This window comes from Carassius carassius, chromosome 48 (assembly GCF_963082965.1).
Source record: "Carassius carassius chromosome 48, fCarCar2.1, whole genome shotgun sequence".
Classification (NCBI taxonomy): domain Eukaryota; kingdom Metazoa; phylum Chordata; class Actinopteri; order Cypriniformes; family Cyprinidae; genus Carassius; species Carassius carassius.
In genome coordinates this window covers 15,934,415-15,952,473 of record NC_081802.1, presented here as the reverse complement: position 1 = coordinate 15,952,473, position 18,059 = coordinate 15,934,415, and the positions used below count along the sequence as shown (strand labels likewise).

At 40.0% G+C, this 18,059-nt stretch overlaps 1 protein-coding gene across 4 annotated transcripts; it reads right to left on the bottom strand.

Annotated features, from left to right (window-relative positions):
* Positions 1–10,399: 10,399 nt before the first annotated feature.
* LOC132131793 (hornerin-like) lies at positions 10,400–17,718 on the bottom strand. 4 transcript variants are annotated; one of them, XM_059543913.1, is made up of 8 exons: positions 17,485–17,718; positions 17,074–17,223; positions 16,733–16,882; positions 16,472–16,636; positions 14,150–14,617; positions 12,275–12,445; positions 10,763–10,819; positions 10,400–10,732 (listed from the first exon to the last, which is right to left on the bottom strand). In XM_059543913.1, exons 1-8 carry the CDS (start codon positions 17,561–17,563, stop codon positions 10,449–10,451), a joined length of 1,524 nt encoding a protein of 507 aa, XP_059399896.1. In that variant the 5' UTR covers positions 17,564–17,718; the 3' UTR covers positions 10,400–10,448. The 4 variants fall into 4 exon arrangements, with proteins under 4 accessions (XP_059399896.1, XP_059399897.1, XP_059399898.1 ...); XM_059543914.1 differs by having other exon boundaries at positions 10,400–10,819; positions 12,275–12,328; positions 12,365–12,445; positions 17,485–17,717; XM_059543915.1 differs by lacking the exon at positions 12,275–12,445 and having other exon boundaries at positions 14,081–14,617; positions 17,485–17,717.
* Positions 17,719–18,059: the final 341 nt, after the last annotated feature.

Genomic DNA, 18,059 nt, shown 5'->3' with positions numbered 1-18,059 from the left:
ACAGTGCCACAAAGAGATACGTGCGGAAAAATGAAGCATAAAGGAAAAATGGTATCGCAAGCTTAAACTAGATTGACACTCAAAATAAAAGCAGCGTTGCAAATAAATTAATAGATAGGACCAGCTTTCGCGCCAATTCATGTTTTGCAATTCTTAATTTTTGTTTGCAAAAAGCAAATTTATTTTCCTCAAAACTTTATTTTCTTTTGCAAAACGTAAATCTTTTGCGTATATATACGGTGTTAAATTGACTCCATAGGAACAATGTTTGTTATTATTATTATTATTATTTTATTGTTGTGGGTTCCATACAATATATATCATAATCGACACCGTGGTTTTTGAGGATCCAACCTACCCTAGGTTTTTTTTTTTTTTTTTATAAAATTCACCAAAAATCACACTGAAACTATCGCAAATAGCCTGGGGTGTAAAAAGTAGTGATGGGAAGTTCGGATCATTTTACCGACTCGGACTTTTGAGTCGAAAAAAATCTTTTTTCGAGTCATTTCGCTCATTTTAGCAAAATGTAATGAAAATGTTATGTGTTACTTCCCCAACACCTCTAGTACTTACGCAAACGTTGATCACACTAAAAACAATACAAAACTAAAATGCTATAAGATACAGAAAAAAAAATTCATTCTTTACCTGGGTCTTTAGTCTGTGATTAGCTCACCTCACCTCACCTCTTATCTGACAAGAAGTCCTCGGGTTTAAGTCATTCCTTAATCACGTGACAGCCCCATACGCAAAACTAACGCAGTCTTGAGCCGGAAAGAGAATTGATTAGTTCATCTCATGAGTCTTTCGGGTCTCAGGTTGAGTTTGACTCGTTCCTTAATCACGTGACCGACCCATACGCTATTTCTGACATTTTCTGTCACTGTGTTTTTGTTACTATTTGTTGAGGATCTGTGGTTAGTTATTATTTTATAAATAAATAAAACCCTGTTATAAATAAAATATTGATTAATTTGTCTTTTTGACTGTCTATCGGTAAATAAACACTAGGCTATATGATAATATAATAATCCAAGCTGACAATAAAAAGTTTTTATAGACTAGTTTGTTCATTTTTACTCCAATTTTGAGTTTGCTGGTATAATAATTGCTTTTCCTAGGCAGACTTGACATATTGGTGTAATATATGTATAAGAAGATTGCTCAAAAAAGGACATCATGACATATACATTAAAAGCAAATAAAATTTTGAATTTGAATTATTAATGTTAGTTTAAAACATTAAGGTTATGATAACTTCAGCTTTAACAGTTTTAACCCAGCTAAGAGTGAGGAGGATATTTCACATCCTGGTGCTACTGCCAGTGCAGGGGCCATGTTTTGGGAAGACTTTGACGAGAGGGTAGCAAGCTTGAGGCCTTCTGCTACCTCTTCTAAGACCTCAGATGCTATAAAGGTGCAGGCCTACCTTGCAGAGCCACTCTTACCCCGCACATCAGACCCTCTGGCCTGGTGGAGGAGATGTTCACCAGTATACAAAAGCCTTTCTGAAGTCACAAAGACAAGACTTTGCATTGTGGCCACATCTGTGCCATCTGAAAGAATTTTTTCTAAAACTGGGCAGATTATCTCAGATAGAAGAAACAGACTCAGCCCATCCAAGGTCCGGGAGCTTGTTTTTTTTTTTAATGCAAACATGCCTTAAAGCAAGTTTGAACATATTGTTTTTACTATTTCAAATGATTAACCTAAAGGACAATCACAATTCCTTTGACTGTAACTTTTTGTAAACAAAAAACAGATTAAAGGGTTAGTTCGCCCAATTTGCTAAATTATGTCATTAATAACTTACCCTCATGTTGTTTCAAACCGGTAAGACCTCCGTTTATTTTTGGAACACAGTTTAAGATATTTTAGATTTAGTCCAAGAGCTCTCAGTCCCTCCATTTTCCAGAAAGGTACGAAAAACATTATCAAAGTAGTCCATGTGGCATCAGAGGGTAAGTTAGAATTTTTTGAAGCATCGAAAATACATTTTGGTCCAAAAATAGCAAAAACTACGACTTTATTCAGCATTGTCTTCTCTTCCGTGTCTGTTGTAAGACAGTTCAAAACAAAGCAGTTTGTGATATCCGGTTCACGAACGAATCATTCGATGTAACCGGATCTTTTTGAAACAGTTCACCAAATCGAACTGAATCGTTTTAAACGGTTCGCGTCTCCAATACGCATTAATCCACAAATGACTTAAGCTGTTAACTTGTTTAATGTGGCTGACACTCCCTCTGAGTTAAAACAAACCAATATCCCGGAGTAATTCATTTACTCAAACAGTACACTGACTGAACTGCTGTGAAGAGAGAACTGAAGATGAACACCGAGCCGAGCCAGATAACGAACAACAGACTGACTCGTTCACGAGTCAAGAACACTGATCTATGTATGGAATGATATTGCGGACATTATTCAAAAGGCATTGCAAATTGTATTTGCAATTGCGTTTTCAATTTGTGGACGCATAAAATGTGACAATCCAAATGCAAATCGCGCATTACCGTTTTCATTTTCGATTAAGTGAACGCACAGTGTCTGCCAAATTTAAACTGGAAATGCAAAGTCTGTTTGCAATTGTGTTTCCCATATCTTATGAGCTATGAGCCTGTCATATTTAAATAGCAATATTAATTACCACCATTGCCTTTTCACGCTCTCTGCACTGTGCATGTAAACTGTCAAAACTCAAATGGAATCGCAATACCTTTTGCATTTGAATTTCCAACGTCTACACTGAAACCTGTCAATCAAGTGACAGGGGTGGGGCCATTTTATTGGGCGTGTTTGCATTGGGAAGTGACGATCGTACTAAAATGTACCATGTTTTTACTAGGGTAAATATGAGTTAACGATAGTGTTTATAATTAAGCCACAGTAGCCACAAATGTACAGTTGTCTGAGACGTTATGAAATGTTCTTTAACATCATGAACAATAAAATGTAGTCAGTGTTCTGCTATTGTTTATTTTCATAATAGGTAAACACAGGCCACAAGTTTACACGGTCACATTTCCTTGATTCAGCAGCTGCACGATGTACAGCCGAGAGTCCTGTCTTGAATCTAGAGATCTGGTGTTGATTCAGTGTAGCTTGGTAGCTCAGTGGTTAGTGACTGTCATCTCTCACGGCATACTGTCTTTTAGCGCGTGTTCGAAACCCGGGCCAACACAGACGTTCTTTATTTTTTTGTTTATCCTACTAACTTCAGCCGCTGATTTCGGACTTGCATCCTCAGTAGTTCAGACTTTGTGCATTCGACTCGGAAGTGTGATGTCTGCGAGGACGCAGGTCAGGTAATTCTGCAAACAGCAGCGTACTTGATAACATGTCAGCTCGCCTAGACTACTGCAATTTTCCTCACTGTATGATCGCCCGTTTGGCGGCTGAAGTTAGTAGGATAAACAAAAAAATAAAGAACGTCTGTGTTGGCCCGGGTTTCGAACACGCGCTAAAAGACGGTATGCCATGAGAGATATCAGTCACCAACCACTGAGCTACCAAGCTACACTGAATCAACACCAGATCTCTATATTCAAGACAGGACTCTCGGTTTTACATCGTGCAGCTGCTGAATCAAGGAAATGTGACTGTGTAAACTTGTGGCCTGTGTTTACCTATTATGAAAATAAACAATAGCAGAACACTGACTACATTTTATTGTTCATGATGTTAAAGAACATTTCATAACGTCTCAGACAACTGTACATTTGTGGCTACTGTGGCTTAATTATAAACACTATCGTTAACTCATATTTACCCTAGTAAAAACATGGTACATTTTAGTACGATCGTCACTTCCCAATGCAAACACGCCCAATAAAATGGCCCCACCCCTGTCACTTGATTGACAGGTTTCCGTGTAGACGTTGGAAATTCAAATGCAAAAGGTATTGCGATTCCATTTGAGTTTTGGCAGTTTACATGCACAGTGCAGAGAGCGTGAAAAGGCAAATGTGGTAATTAATATTGCTATTTAAATATGACAGGCTCATAGCTCGTAAGATATGGGAAACACAATTGCAAACGGACTTTGCATTTCCATTTTAAATTTGGCAGACACTGTGCGTTCACTTAATCGAAAATGAAAACGGTAATGCGCGATTTGCATTTGCGTTTGGATTATGTCACATTTTATGCGTCCACAAATTGAAAACGCAATTGCAAATACAATTTGCGATTCCTTTTGAATAAAGTCCGCGATATCATTCCATAGGATCTATATAACTTATATTATAGATCAGTGGTCAAGAACCGTTTCTGTCAGACGTGTCCGATTCGAGAACCGAGGAGCTGATGATACTGCGCATGTGTGATTCAGCGTGAAAGCAAACCGACACACAGAGCTTCTGAACCGAACTGATTCTTTTGGTGATTGATTCTGAACTGATTCTGTGCTAATGTTATGAGCGCTGGTAAACCGAAGGCTTGCAGTCAACGCCAATGACGCCATTACGTCGAGCGCAAAAGAACCGGTGAACTGTTTTCTTCAACTGGTTTATTGAATCGAACTGTCAGAAAGAACTACTGGTGATTCGAAAACCGATGCAACCGGTTCTTGACTCGTGAACGAGTCATTATCTGGCTCGACTCTGTGTTCATCTCTCTCTTCACAGCAGTTCAGTCAGCACGCGCAGTCTTCTTAATCGCTTGATTCGCTCAATGATGTGCCAGCTTCATCAAACCTGCCATCTACAGTTCTGTTTGTAATGGAATGATTCGTAACATTTTTATAATTGTAACGAGTAACGATGCAGCACATAAAAAAAATATCGGAGTAAAAGTATTAAACTCATCGAAAATATGTACTGAAGTAAAGTGGAAGTAGGAGAAAAAAATAATACTCTAGTAAAGTACAGATACCGCCTTTTAGTACTTAAGTACAGTATCAGGGGCGGACTGGCCATCTGGAGCACCGGGACTTTTCCCGGTGGGCCGCTAGCCAATGTGGGCCGGCCCACCCGGTACACAAATATATATATATATATATATATATATATATATATATATATATATATATATATATATATATATATAATTTTTTTTTTAATTGACGGAAATCATAATATTACATCTCTTTTCTACGCAAATGGATGAGTGAGTCGATAGCGCAGCCAACAAGCGCGTTTTCGTCTAATTTAGAGAGAGACAGATTCATCTGGTACAGCGAATTACTCTGAGCAGCAGGCCACTGTATACGTTCACTTAAAACATAACCGACTGTGTTTACGAGAATACTTGCAGAGACAATTATTTTGAAATAATTGTGTGTGTATTTGTTCATTCAGAAGTTACGATACCCAAAAGATGAATTAATTCTTTGTACGCGCATTGTCTGAAATGCTGCTCACAGCGCGTGCTTTGAACGAGTGCGCGCAAGCTTCGAACGCGCGCAAATTGTTTAAAAAAGTTGAATCAGCAAGATTTAGAAACAAGTGAAAACGATCAACTACGATACATTTCACCCCTCCAAGCGAGTGAACAACGCGAATTTTAAATCGCTATTCACGATAGCCCGTCGGGAAGAGCAGTGATACATTTTGGAGCCCGACTGCAAAACACAATAACCCCTGGACGTCGGGCTAGCGATTTTGCGAGCCCTGCACCTCAGATCTATCCAGTTTGTGAACCACTGGTTTCCACAATGTTTTCGTTAAACAAAATAAATGATTATTTTAAAAGATTTACTCAAGAAAACGTAAAAAGAAAAGATTTTACACGAATCGGATCATGAACTTATATTACCGCATATTCATGCATCTGTTAACTGAATGCAAAGTGTGAGTTCTAGGAGAATGTTTGTCTCGTGATGAACATGTATCGCTCACTAGGAGTCGCTAAATGAACAGCTGCAGCACGCAGGTTATTTTTATTTTTTATTTTTTTTTCAATGGAGGATCAGTTGCCCTATTGGTTAAAATTCCCAAACAGTATACTTAAATATCAAATAAATAAATTACATCAAAACAGGGGCGTTTGCGTTTTGATGTGGTGGGCTGCTGTGGGCCAGAAAGTCAGGGGCCACTTTTTGGTCCCAGTCCGCCCCTGACAGTAGTGAAGTAGTTCTACTTCGTTACTATACATCTCTGTCCTCTTTGATATAAAGTTTTTATTTTGGCACAAAAGTGTTATTTATTTTAAAACATATTCATTTTAAATTATTATATATAAAAAAAGCAAAGCTTGTTGTGCAATATTTAGTTTTTCTTTTCTTTTTTTTGTACTTTTAAAGTTCATTTGTTAAGGTTATTAGACCCTGTGGCTTTATTATCTTTTAATTTTAATTTTATTTTTAATTATTTACTTTTTTATTATTTTGATTTATTTTGGAATAGTTGTCCTCTTTGTTACAAAGCTTTTCTGGCACAAAAATAAACAAACAACAATTCAAAAGTATGTACACAGTGTTTTTTAATGGTTATAAAGTGTCATATGTTACAAAAGTATGGTTTATACAGAAAATCTGATTTAATAATTACTCTAGCCAATGTTGTCACATCACGGGACAAAAGAACGAACAACCACGAAGAACCGAAAGATGAACTAATCAATTCTCTTTCCGGCTCAGACTGCATTGGGTAAGCGTATGGGGCTGTCACTTGATTAAGGAACGAGTCAAAAACCCGATAGACCCGAACTATGAACTAATCAATTCTCTTTCCGGCTCAAGACTGCATTGACTGACAGGTGAATCACTACTACTAGAACAGAACCTATAGAATAATGCGCATGCGCGACTGAACGAATCACTCCCCGAGACGACTCGTTCTTCCCGAGTCACATTAAAGATTCGTTCAAAATGAACAAATCGTTCAAGAACGACACATCAGTACTAGTAAAAAGCCCACTCCCTGATTCTGGTTTACTAACAGCACTTGTCCTTCTCAAGCTGAGTGTAGCCTTTGACACCATCTCGAAGTCGTGGCCTAATGGTTAGAGATTTGGACTCATAATCCAAAGGTTGCGAGTTTGAGTCTTGGGCCGGCAGGAATTGTAGGTGGGGGCAGTAAATGTACAGTGCTCTCTCCACCCTCCATACTACGACTGAGAAACCCTAGAGCAAGGCAACGAACCCCCAACTGCTCCCCGGGATCTGCAGCATAAATGGCTGCCCACTCCTCCGGGAGTGTGTTCATGATGTGTGTGTGTTCACTGCTGTGTGTGCACTTTGGATTGGATAAATGCAGAGCATTAATTCTGAGTATGGGTCACCATACTTGGCTGTATGTTACGCCACTTTGACTTTTATAAGACACTCCTGGATAAGTTAGTTTCTATAGGGAATCACTGGCACCCCTCTGTCTTGGTTTAGGTCATATCTCACCAGTCACACTCAGTTTGTTCACATTTTCGATCAAAACCATCTACAGTTACCATTAGTGTACCTCAGGGTTCTGTTTTGGGCCCACTGTTATTCATAATTTATTTACTTTCTTGTAGCATTTGGACCAATCAGACACAATTGTTCATTAGATTTAACAAATAAATTATTCATTAGATTAATAAATGATCACAGACCCCTCACCCAACACCAATACTGGGTGCCAGGATGTCTGTGGACAACCCCCCAGGCCCCAGGTTACCATGGCAACCAAAGACAAATCATCTGATAACACTGGTTTTATTGCTAAGAAAGGGATGCGGGCAAAGCAACTTTCAATAATATACTCATAGGAAAAGTACATAATGCCATAGAAATGGACTCTTCTTTAAGTCATTTGTCTTTGAATGAACACACATCCTCAGGTCATCGTGTGTATTATTACTGTTCTTGTGTATTATCTTTTTTGTATTGTTTACTGTTTAAGGCATGCTTGTGATAGATTTCTTAGTTAATATGACCTCACCTATAGCATGCTTGGTATCTACAAATTTTTATTTTCATTATCTTAATGAGAGTGTATTTTATATGTTGATACCTATGCAACATATTAGTGTTCTAAGAATCTTCAATTGTTTTGCATTTTATGCAAAACACCATGGTAGAGACAAAGATTCATAAAAATTTCCCTCCAAAGGTACCATTCTTCATTGGCTTACTCAAATCCAGAGATGCAACCAAAAAGCATGTTATGTGACATACTCGGGTATATTTGAGGATAAGCGAGTCTATAACCTCAGCTTTCAGTTCCAAAATCAGATGTTACTTTCAGGGTAAGTAACCATAGTAACTTGCTCTCTGAAGATAACCTGCTTCGGAGTAAGTTATGTTCCAGGGTTAGTTCACTTCAGCGCATGTGTGATCTACTGACAAGCCTTCAGTAGGCGTTACCGTTAGTGCACAACATTATATAATATTAAAATATATAATAAAGCCTGATTTCTATATACATACATTTGTATATGTTAATGATGAAGTGCTAATATAAGTAATAAGGAAATATATTATTCTAATATGGTTATAATATTTATTTTATTGGCATGCAAGTTATCTGTATAAATTATAAAAGACTATGACAAGGTAATGCTTAATTTATATTTTATATATTCATTACATTTTATATTATCATTTTTCACATGGATCAGCATTTTCTATAATGTGTAAATTCTAAATGTAAATATTTTGAATAAACTTACTCCCAGACATGTTTTTGGAATCACATACCTCAAGCACACTGTAAAAAGTAATTTAGGTTTACTTAATTCAATTGTGCAAACCCATTGCCTTAATTCAGGTCAAAATTCTTAATTTTATTTTTTTAAATTTCATTTAAATATCTGCTAATATGTTTAAAGTATCCCTTACGTATTTCGAGTTCAGTTTACTTAAGCCATTTAAGTTTTCTTAACTTAATTGAATCTGTGATGTGAGAAACATTACTACTTTACTACAATTATGAAATTGCTTTGTTTTACAGTTGTTTTTATTTTTCTGAAATTAGTTAACTTTACAATTAATAAAAGTAAATGGAAATTGAATTGTTACCATTGCTTTGTCCGTGTATGACTTCAGCATATTACCACAGATTTGAAAGGGCTATGTTGATCTAATAAAAAGCTTCTGAAGACATGAAAAAGACATGTGGTTTTAAAAGATCCATAACGATCACAAAACGATACACTTAATTTAATTTGAAAAGAGATCACATTCTAAAAGTAAACTATAACATTTCATCCCTAGAAGTCAAATAACTTCATTTTCATTTTGCATTGCAGCATTAATAGAAAGAAAATTTAAGGATTCAATCAGTGTTCCCAACCAAAGAGAATGCTAATCACTGTAATGGTGTTAAAAAAAAAACATCTTATGTGATGTTGTCGCATATTTCAGTTGTATTGAACATTCAACATGACTTTGGGAGATGAGTGAACGCAAAGTGAAAGATAACTGCAGACATGAAAGAAATTAGTGAAAATTCTTTTTTTTCTTATGTGAAGTTGCACATTAGCAACATATTAGTGCACTGCTGCCTCACTTGTTTATTAATGTCAATGGTTCCTTTGTGGCTACTTAAATATTCTAAGTGACTCAAAAAAGAAAAAGAAAAAAGTAAATCGTTTTTTTTGCCTTGAAAGTAGCTTCAACTTAAAACCTAGACAATGGAGTAAAGATAAAATATATTCAAGTGTTCGACTCAAATTGTCAAACGAGTATTAAATTCTGTGCACACAGACTGAAGTAGTTTAAGTCTATGGTTCTTTTAATTGGTCTGCGCAGCTCCGTATGAAGTCATACACACTGCAGTTCCCAGCACGAGATCTGGACCTCTGCATTTATAGGCTTATAAAATGACTGCTTATCTCTGCAGCACCAGTGTTCAGTTGGTGTTAAGTGGACTTTCTCATCCAAGCTGGTCAGCAGTATAACAGGGCTCGTCAATGTCAAAATGACAGTGTTGGCCTATTAAATCTATGAAGGCAGGCATTACCTCATTACAGGAGTGTAAAAAGTACTCAAATTACACTTTAAAGTACAGATACACAAAGTTCAGAATTTTATTTTTTACCAAAAATATAGTATTTAAAAGTTATATATAAAACCTTAAATTGTACTTATGAAAAATGGATTACATGTTACTGCAGAGGAATAACTGAGTGCAGCGCATAAGGCATATGCATCTGTCACTCCTGACCAGTCGAAGAACCTCAATGAGAAGACAGAAAAATGCAAAGAGTTTGCAGAAGGTGACCACTGCAGAGGGAAAAAATAAAATAAAAATCATTCCTAACAAGGAGTCCAAGACATATACAATACTTTGTTTAAATGAAAAAGAATATAGTTAATACTTAAAGTCAGGGGTGTCTGGGTCTCAGAGAGAGAAACATACACAAAGCCCTGATGCCAAAAAGCAGTTGTGAAAAAACACACCAAATGATAACAAAAAACAAACTCTTTAAATATTTTTATTTGATGGGGCAACTAATCAAACCGGAAAACAAACAATATCCAGTAAGGGTTATGCATTTCAATGACCACATCCCTGCCAATTTCCCTAATCACTTCCTTGAGCTTGTCTGCTTCCATAACCACTTCCCTGATTGCTTCCCTGACGTTGACCGCTTCCATGACCACTTCCATAACTACTTCCCCGATGATGACTGCTTCCATGACCCCTTCCCTGATCATGTCGATTTCCATAACTTTTACTTTCATAACCATTTCCACTTCTGTATCTACTTCCCTGATCACTTCCATAACGTCTTCCACTTTCATCACTACTTCCCTGATGTTGACCGCTTCCATGACCACTTCCCTGATCACTTCCACTTCCATAACCACTTCCCTGATCGCTTCCACTTCCATAACTACTTCCCTGAGCTTGACCACTTCCCTGATCACTTCCAGAACTATGTCTATAACTACCTCCACTTCCAGAACCACTTCCAGAACTACTTCCCTGCACAAGACCGCTTCTACTTCCATAATTACTTCCACTTCCATAACGACTTCCCTGAGCCTGACCACTTCCATAACCACTTCCCTGAGACCGACCCCCTCCACTTCCATAATTACTTCCACTTCCAGAATCACTTTCAGAACCACTACCGTGAGCCTGACCACTTACATAACTTCCACTTTCATAATCTGTTTCACTTCCAGAATCAGTTCCACTTCCAGAACCAGTCTCGGAACTACTTCCTTGAGCCTGACCACTTTCATAATTACTTCCACTTTCATAATCAGTTCCACTTCCAGAACCACTTCCCTGAGCCTGACTGCTTCCAGAACTACTTCCACTTCCAGAACCAGTCTCGGAACTACTTCCTTGAGCCGGACCACTTCCATAATTACTTCCACTTTCATAATCCGTTCCACTTCCAGAACCACTTTCAGAACTACTTCCTTGAGCCTGACCACTTCCATAATTACTTCCACTTTCATAATCCGTTCCACTTCCAGAACCACTTCCCTGAGCCTGACTGCTTCCAGAACTACTTCCACTTCCAGAACCAGTCTCGGAACTACTTCCTTGAGCCGGACCACTTCCATAATTACTTCCACTTTCATAATCCGTTCCACTTCCAGAACCAGTTCCACTTCCAGAACCACTTTCAGAACTACTTCCTTGAGCCGGACCACTTCCATAATTACTTCCACTTTCATAATCAGTTCCACTTCCAGAACCAGTTTCAGAACCACTTCCCTGAGCCTGACTGCTTCCACTTCCAGAACCACTTCCATGAGCCTGACTGCTTCCACTTCCAGAACCACTTTTCTGAGCCTGACTGCTTCCACTTCCATGACTAGTTCCACTTCCATAACCACTTTCAGAACTACTTCCTTGAACCTGATTGCTTCCACTTCCAGAACCAATTCCAATTCCAGAACCACTTCCCTGAGCCTGACTGCTTCCACCTCCAGAACCACTTCCCTGAGCCTGACTGCTTCCACTTCCAGAACCACTTCCCTGAGCCTGACTGCTTCCACTTCCAGAACCACTTCCCTGAGCCTGACTGCTTCCACCTCCAGAACCACTTTCCTGAGCCTGACTGCTTCCACCTCCAGAACCACTTCCCTGAGCCTGACTGCTTCCACCTCCAGAACCACTTTTCTGAGCCTGACTGCTTCCACTTCCATGACTAGTTCCACTTCCATAACCACTTTCAGAACTACTTCCTTGAACCTGATTGCTTCCACTTCCAGAACCACTTCCAGAACCAATTCCAATTCCAGAACCACTTCCCTGAGCCTGACTGCTTCCACCTCCAGAACCACTTCCCTGAGCCTGACTGCTTCCACTTTCATGACTAGTTCCACTTCCATAACCACTTTCAGAACTACTTCCTTGAACCTGATTGCTTCCACTTCCATAACCACTTCCAGAACCAATTCCAATTCCAGAACCACTTCCCTGAGCCTGACTGCTTCCACCTCCAGAACCACTTCCCAGAGCCTGACTGCTTCCACTTCCAGAACCACTTCCCTGAGCCTGACTGCTTCCACTTCCATGACTAGTTCCACTTCCAGTACCACTTTCAGAACTACTGCCTTGAACCTGATTGCTTCTACTTCCAGAACCACTTCCCTGAGCCTGACTGCTTCCACTTCCATAACTAGTTCCACTTCCAAAACCAGTTCCAGAACTACTTGCATTTCCAGTTCCATAACTACTTCCTTGAGCCTGACCACTTCCAGAACCAGTTCCAGAACTACTTGCACTTCCAGTTCCATAACCACTTCCAGAACCATTTCCACTTCTAGAACCAGTTCCAGAACTACTTGCACTTCCAGTTCCATAACCACTTCCAGAACTACTCCCACTTCCAGAATTACTCCCCTGAACCTGACCACCTCCAGAACTACTTCCACTTCCAGTACCAGTTCCAGAACCACTTCCAGTACCAGAACCACTTCCAGTTCCAGAACCACTTCCAGTACCACTCACATTTCCATGACTACTCCCACTTCCAGAACTACTTCCCTGAACCTGACCACTTCCAGAACTAGTTGCACTTCCAGTTCCATAACCACTTCCAGAACTACTTGCACTTCCATTTCCATAACCATTTCCAGAAGTACTTGCACTTCCAGTTCCATAACCACTTCCAGAACTACTCACACTTCCATAACTTCTCCCACTTCCAGAACTACTTCCCTGAACCTGACCACTTCCAGAACTACTTCCACTTCCGGAACCAGTTCCAGAACTACTTGCACTTCCACTTCCGGAACCAGTTCCAGAACCACTTGCACTTCCAGTTCCATAACCACTTCCAGAACTACTCACACTTCCATAACTACTTTCCTGAACCTGACCACTTCCAGAACTACTTCCACTTCCGGAACCAGTTCCAGAACTACTTGCACTTGCACTTCCACTTCCAGAACCAGTTCCAGAACCACTTGCACTTCCAGTTCCATAACCACTTCCAGAACTACTCACACTTCCATAACTACTCCCACTTCCAGAACTACTTCCCTGAACCTGACCACTTCCAGAACTACTTCCACTTCCGGAACCAGTTCCAGAACTACTTGCACTTCCAGTTCCATAACCACTTCCAGAACTACTTGCACTTCCACTTCCGGAACCAGTTCCAGAACTACCTCCCTGAGCCTGACCACTTCCAGAACCACTTGCACTTCCAGTTCCATAACCACTTCCAGAACTACTCACACTTCCATAACCACTCCCACTTCCAGAACTACTTCCCTGAACCTGACCACTTCCAGAACTACTTCCACTTCCGGAACCAGTTCCAGAGCTACTTGCACTTCCAATTCCGGAACCAGTTCCAGAACTACTTGCACTTCCGGAACCACTTGCACTTCCAGAACCACTTCCAGAACCACTTGCACTTCCACTTCCGGAACCAGTTCCAGAACTACTTCCCTGAGCCTGACCACTTCCAGAACTACTTCCAATTCCAGAACCACTTCCAGAACCACTTGCACTTCCAGTTCCAGAACCACTTCCAGAACCACTTGCACTTCCAGTTCCAGAACCACTTCCAGAACCACTCGCACTTCCAGTTCCAGAACCACTTCCAGAACCACTCGCACTTCCAGTTCCAGAACCACTTCCAGAACCACTCGCACTTCCAGTTCCATAACCACTTCCAGAACTACTCACACTTCCATAACTACTCCCACTTCCAGAACCACTTCCCTGAACCTGACCACTTCCAGAACTACTTCCACTTCCAGAACCAGTTCCAGAACTACTTCCCTGAGCCTGACCACTTCCAGAACCACTCACACTTCCATAACTACTTCCACTTCCAGAACTACTTCCCTGATCCTGACCACTTCCAGAACTAGTTGCACTTCCAGTTCCATAACCACTTCCAGAACTACTCATGCTTCCATAACTACTTCCACTTCCAGAACTACTTCCCTGAGCCGAACTACCTCCAGAACCAGTTCCAGAACTACTTCCAGAACCAAATCCAGAACTACTTCCAGAACCACTTCCAGAACCAAATCCAGAACTACTTCCACGATCACTTGTCTGAATACTTACATAACCGCTTCCATGGCCACCTGCCTGAACACTTACACGAACACTTCCCTGACCACTTTCTTGATCATTTGCTTCACTACATGCACGGCCACAGGTGGTTGGGCAACATTTTTGCGAGTCAGGACACTGGCCATCATGGAAACAGCTTTCAGCACATTCTGGAGTGTCCTTCGTTTTGGGACACTGACCTGGTTTCACTGCATGAACACAGATAGTCAGCTTTAGTCCATGCATATACACACCAGGGGTAACCAACCCTGTTCCTGGCGATAGACTGTCCTGCAAAGTTCAGCTCCAATCCTAATCAAACTCACCTGAAGCAACTAATTAAGGTCTTCAGGATCACTTAAATTAAAGGCAGGTGTGTTTGATTAGGATTGGAGCTAAACTTTGCAGGACAGTCGATCACCAGGAGCAGGGTTGGTTACCCCGATATACACTGTACACCACTTCAGTATACAGGTGCTGGTCATAATTAGAATGTCATCAAAAAGTTGATTTCACTAATTCCATTCAAAAAGTGAAACTTTAACATTCATTACACACCGACTGATATATTTCAATTGTTTATTTCTTTTAATTTTGATTATAACTGACAACTAAGAAGAGTTCCAAATTCAGTATCTCAGAAAATAAGAAAATTGTGAAAAGGTTCAATATTGAATACACCTGGTGCCACACTCTAATCAACTAATTAACTCAAAACACCTGCAAAGGCCTTCAAATGCTCTCAGTCTAGTTCTGTAGGCTACACAATCATGGGGAAGACTGCTGAATTGACAGTTGTCCAACAGACGACCATTGACACCTTGCACAAGGAGGGCAAGACACAAAAGCTAATTGCAAAAGAGGCTGGCTGTTCACAGAGCTCTGTTTCCAAGCACATTAATAAAGAGGCGAAGAGAAAGAAAAGATGTGGTAGAAAAAGTGTACAAGCAATAGGGATAACCGCAACCTGGAGAGGATTGTGAAACAAAACCCCATTCAAAAATGTGGGGAGATTCACAAAGAGTGGACTGCAGCTGGAGTCAGTGCTTCAAGAACCACTACGCACAGACGTATACAAGACAAGGGTTTCAGCAGTCGCAATCCTTGTCAAGCCACTCTTGAACAACAAACAGCGTCAGAAGCATCTCACATGGCCTAAAGACAAGAAAGGAAGAGTCTGGAAGAAGAGAGGAGAGGCACGCAATCTACGTTGCTTGAGGTCCAGTGTGAAGTTTCCACTGTTAGTGATGGTTTGGGGTGCCATGCCATCTGCTGGTGTTGGTCCAGTGTTTTCTGAGGTCCAAGGTCAACCCTGCTATATACCAGGAAGTTTTAGAGCACTTTATGCTTCCTGCTGCTGACCAACTTTATGGAGATGCAGATTTAATTTTCCAACAGGACTTGACACCTGCACACAGTGCCAAAGCTACCAGTACCTGGTTTAAGGACCATGGTATCCCTGTTCTTAATTGGCCAGCAAACTCACCTGACCCTAATCCCATAGAAAATCTATGGAGTATTGTAAAGAGGAAGATGTGATATGCCAGACCCAACAATGCAGAAGAGCTGAAGGCCACTATCAGTGCACCCTGAACTCTCATAACACCCGAGCAGTGCCACAGACTGATCAACTCCATGCCACATTGCTGCAGTAATTCAGGCAAAAGGAGCCCCAAGTATTGAGTGCTAATATTTTAATTTTCTGATATACTGAATTTGGGATTTTCCTTAGTTGTCAGTTATAGTCATCAAAATTAAAAGAATGTGTGTAATGCACATATTCAAAATGTGAAACTTGTATGGAATTAGTGAAATTAATCAACTTTTTGATGATATTCTAATTATATGACCAGAACCTGTACAGCAAGAAACACAAAGCACAAACAGCAAGTTTTACCAACAGAGTGAATACTATTCTAAGTATTAGTCTATGTTCTATAGCCATCCTGGTTAAAAGGTCCTGTGGGATGAATTCAAACTTACTTTTGATAAGAACAAAAGGCTAAATCTAACATCATTACCATTAATATTAACAAGTAACCAAAACAATATAACACGCATACCTGTATATGGAGCCGTACAGTAATGACCACATCCATTGCTGCAGCACTTCTCATTGTTGGGACAGTCAGAATCACCGTTACAGGATGTGGTACACGATCTTCTTCCATAGGTTGGCGGTGGACACAGTCCTGGCTTCACCAATGACTGCTGAATAATTCTATCCACTTAAATTTAAAAGAGTCTTGCATTACACTTCAGTCTCTGCTTAAAAGCGAACATTGAATTCAATGTGTTACTTTTTTTAGCATCCATTAACTCACTGGAAACAGGCGGCACACACGCAGACCCCGACTCAAATATACAGCATTTTTCTCCTCCAGGGCAGTCTCCATCAAAAAAACATCCTCGACGGGACGGCACGACCGTCAGCTTTATCGGACAGAAACCGGCCACAATTTTTGGGAAGGTCACTTCAAAAATGTAATAGGTTACAGATTACAAGTTACCCTATTTAAAATGTAATCAAAGAAAGTAGCACTCAATGGCGAACATTTCCAATCACCTAAATTAAGTTTCACTTTACACTTTGGTCTCTGCATAAAAAGCTTATATTAAAGTCAATGCATTTTTGGGGGGGGGCTAGCAGCCATTATTAACTCACTGGAAACAGGTGGCACACACGCAGACCCCGACTCAAATATACAGCATTTTTCTCCTCCAGGGCAGTCTCCATCAAAAAAACATCCTCGACGAGACGGCACGACCGTCAGCTTCATCGGACAGAAACCGAACACCATTGTTGGGAAGCTGACTTTTGAAAACGTAATAAGTTACATATTACAAGTAATCCCATTTAAAAAAAAAAGTTATATTAGTAGTGCAACTATTTCAGCGGCTTTGTTAATTGAATGTAACTTACATTTGATTACTTTTCTAGACTTAACAAATGTTTAACAAGTAGTTTAGAAACATTAAAAAAAAACTCATATTTTAGAGTTACTTTCAAAGACCGAGAGACACTTATGTTTGCATTCCTTCAGGTTGTGTAATAAAGTTAAACAGATCTTCTCACATGTGGCATCTGTTATGATCAAGTTTCCAGACAGACATGATAAAACAGCCATCAACGAGCAGTACACTCGTAACGTCATCCTCCCGACCTGCGGTCTCGCAGTGATCTCTGCTGGGAAATGCGCTAAATTGGTGCGTCAGGAAAAGCAGACAACGAGTGGCAAAAAATAAACGAATAAACGTGTCGCCGCAACAAAAAACTCTGTTTTAAAGAACCAAGGAGAACAGGTAAACTAAAAACCTGATCAAACGCACCTGCCTGTAGCTTTCTAGTTATCTGGAAGACCTTGATTAGCTTGTTCAGGTGTGTTTGATTGGGGTTGGATGAGACCGAAACCGCTCCCTATTCACTATATAGTGCACTATATGGGGTGTCAGCCATTTTTTAGTGCTGTCCGAATTCTGAGTGAACTACTTCATTCCCTACATTTGTCCACTACTTTTTACCCACAATTCATTCTGATTTCGAGTGTACAACCGATGTACACTCGCTGAAGCACTATTTCCCACAATCCAATGCGGAGTAGCGTCGAGCTGGAAGCGAGAGCGGGATCGAGCGAGTTTGAATGAGAGATG

Excerpts from the sequence above, each read along its gene's own strand:
- LOC132131793 (XM_059543912.1), bottom strand. The coding sequence starts at position 17,563 with ATGACGTTACGAGTGTACTGCTCGTTGATGGCTGTTTTATCATGTCTG. Across the intron at positions 14,618-16,471 it reads CTGTACGGCTCCATATACAG|TGAAACCAGGTCAGTGTCCC; the intron begins GTATGCGTGTTA and ends GTGTTCATGCAG. Across the intron at positions 12,446-14,149 it reads TAGTTATGGAAGTGTGAGTG|GCAGTAGTTCTGAAAGTGGT; the intron begins GTTCTGGAAGTG and ends ATCAGGTTCAAG.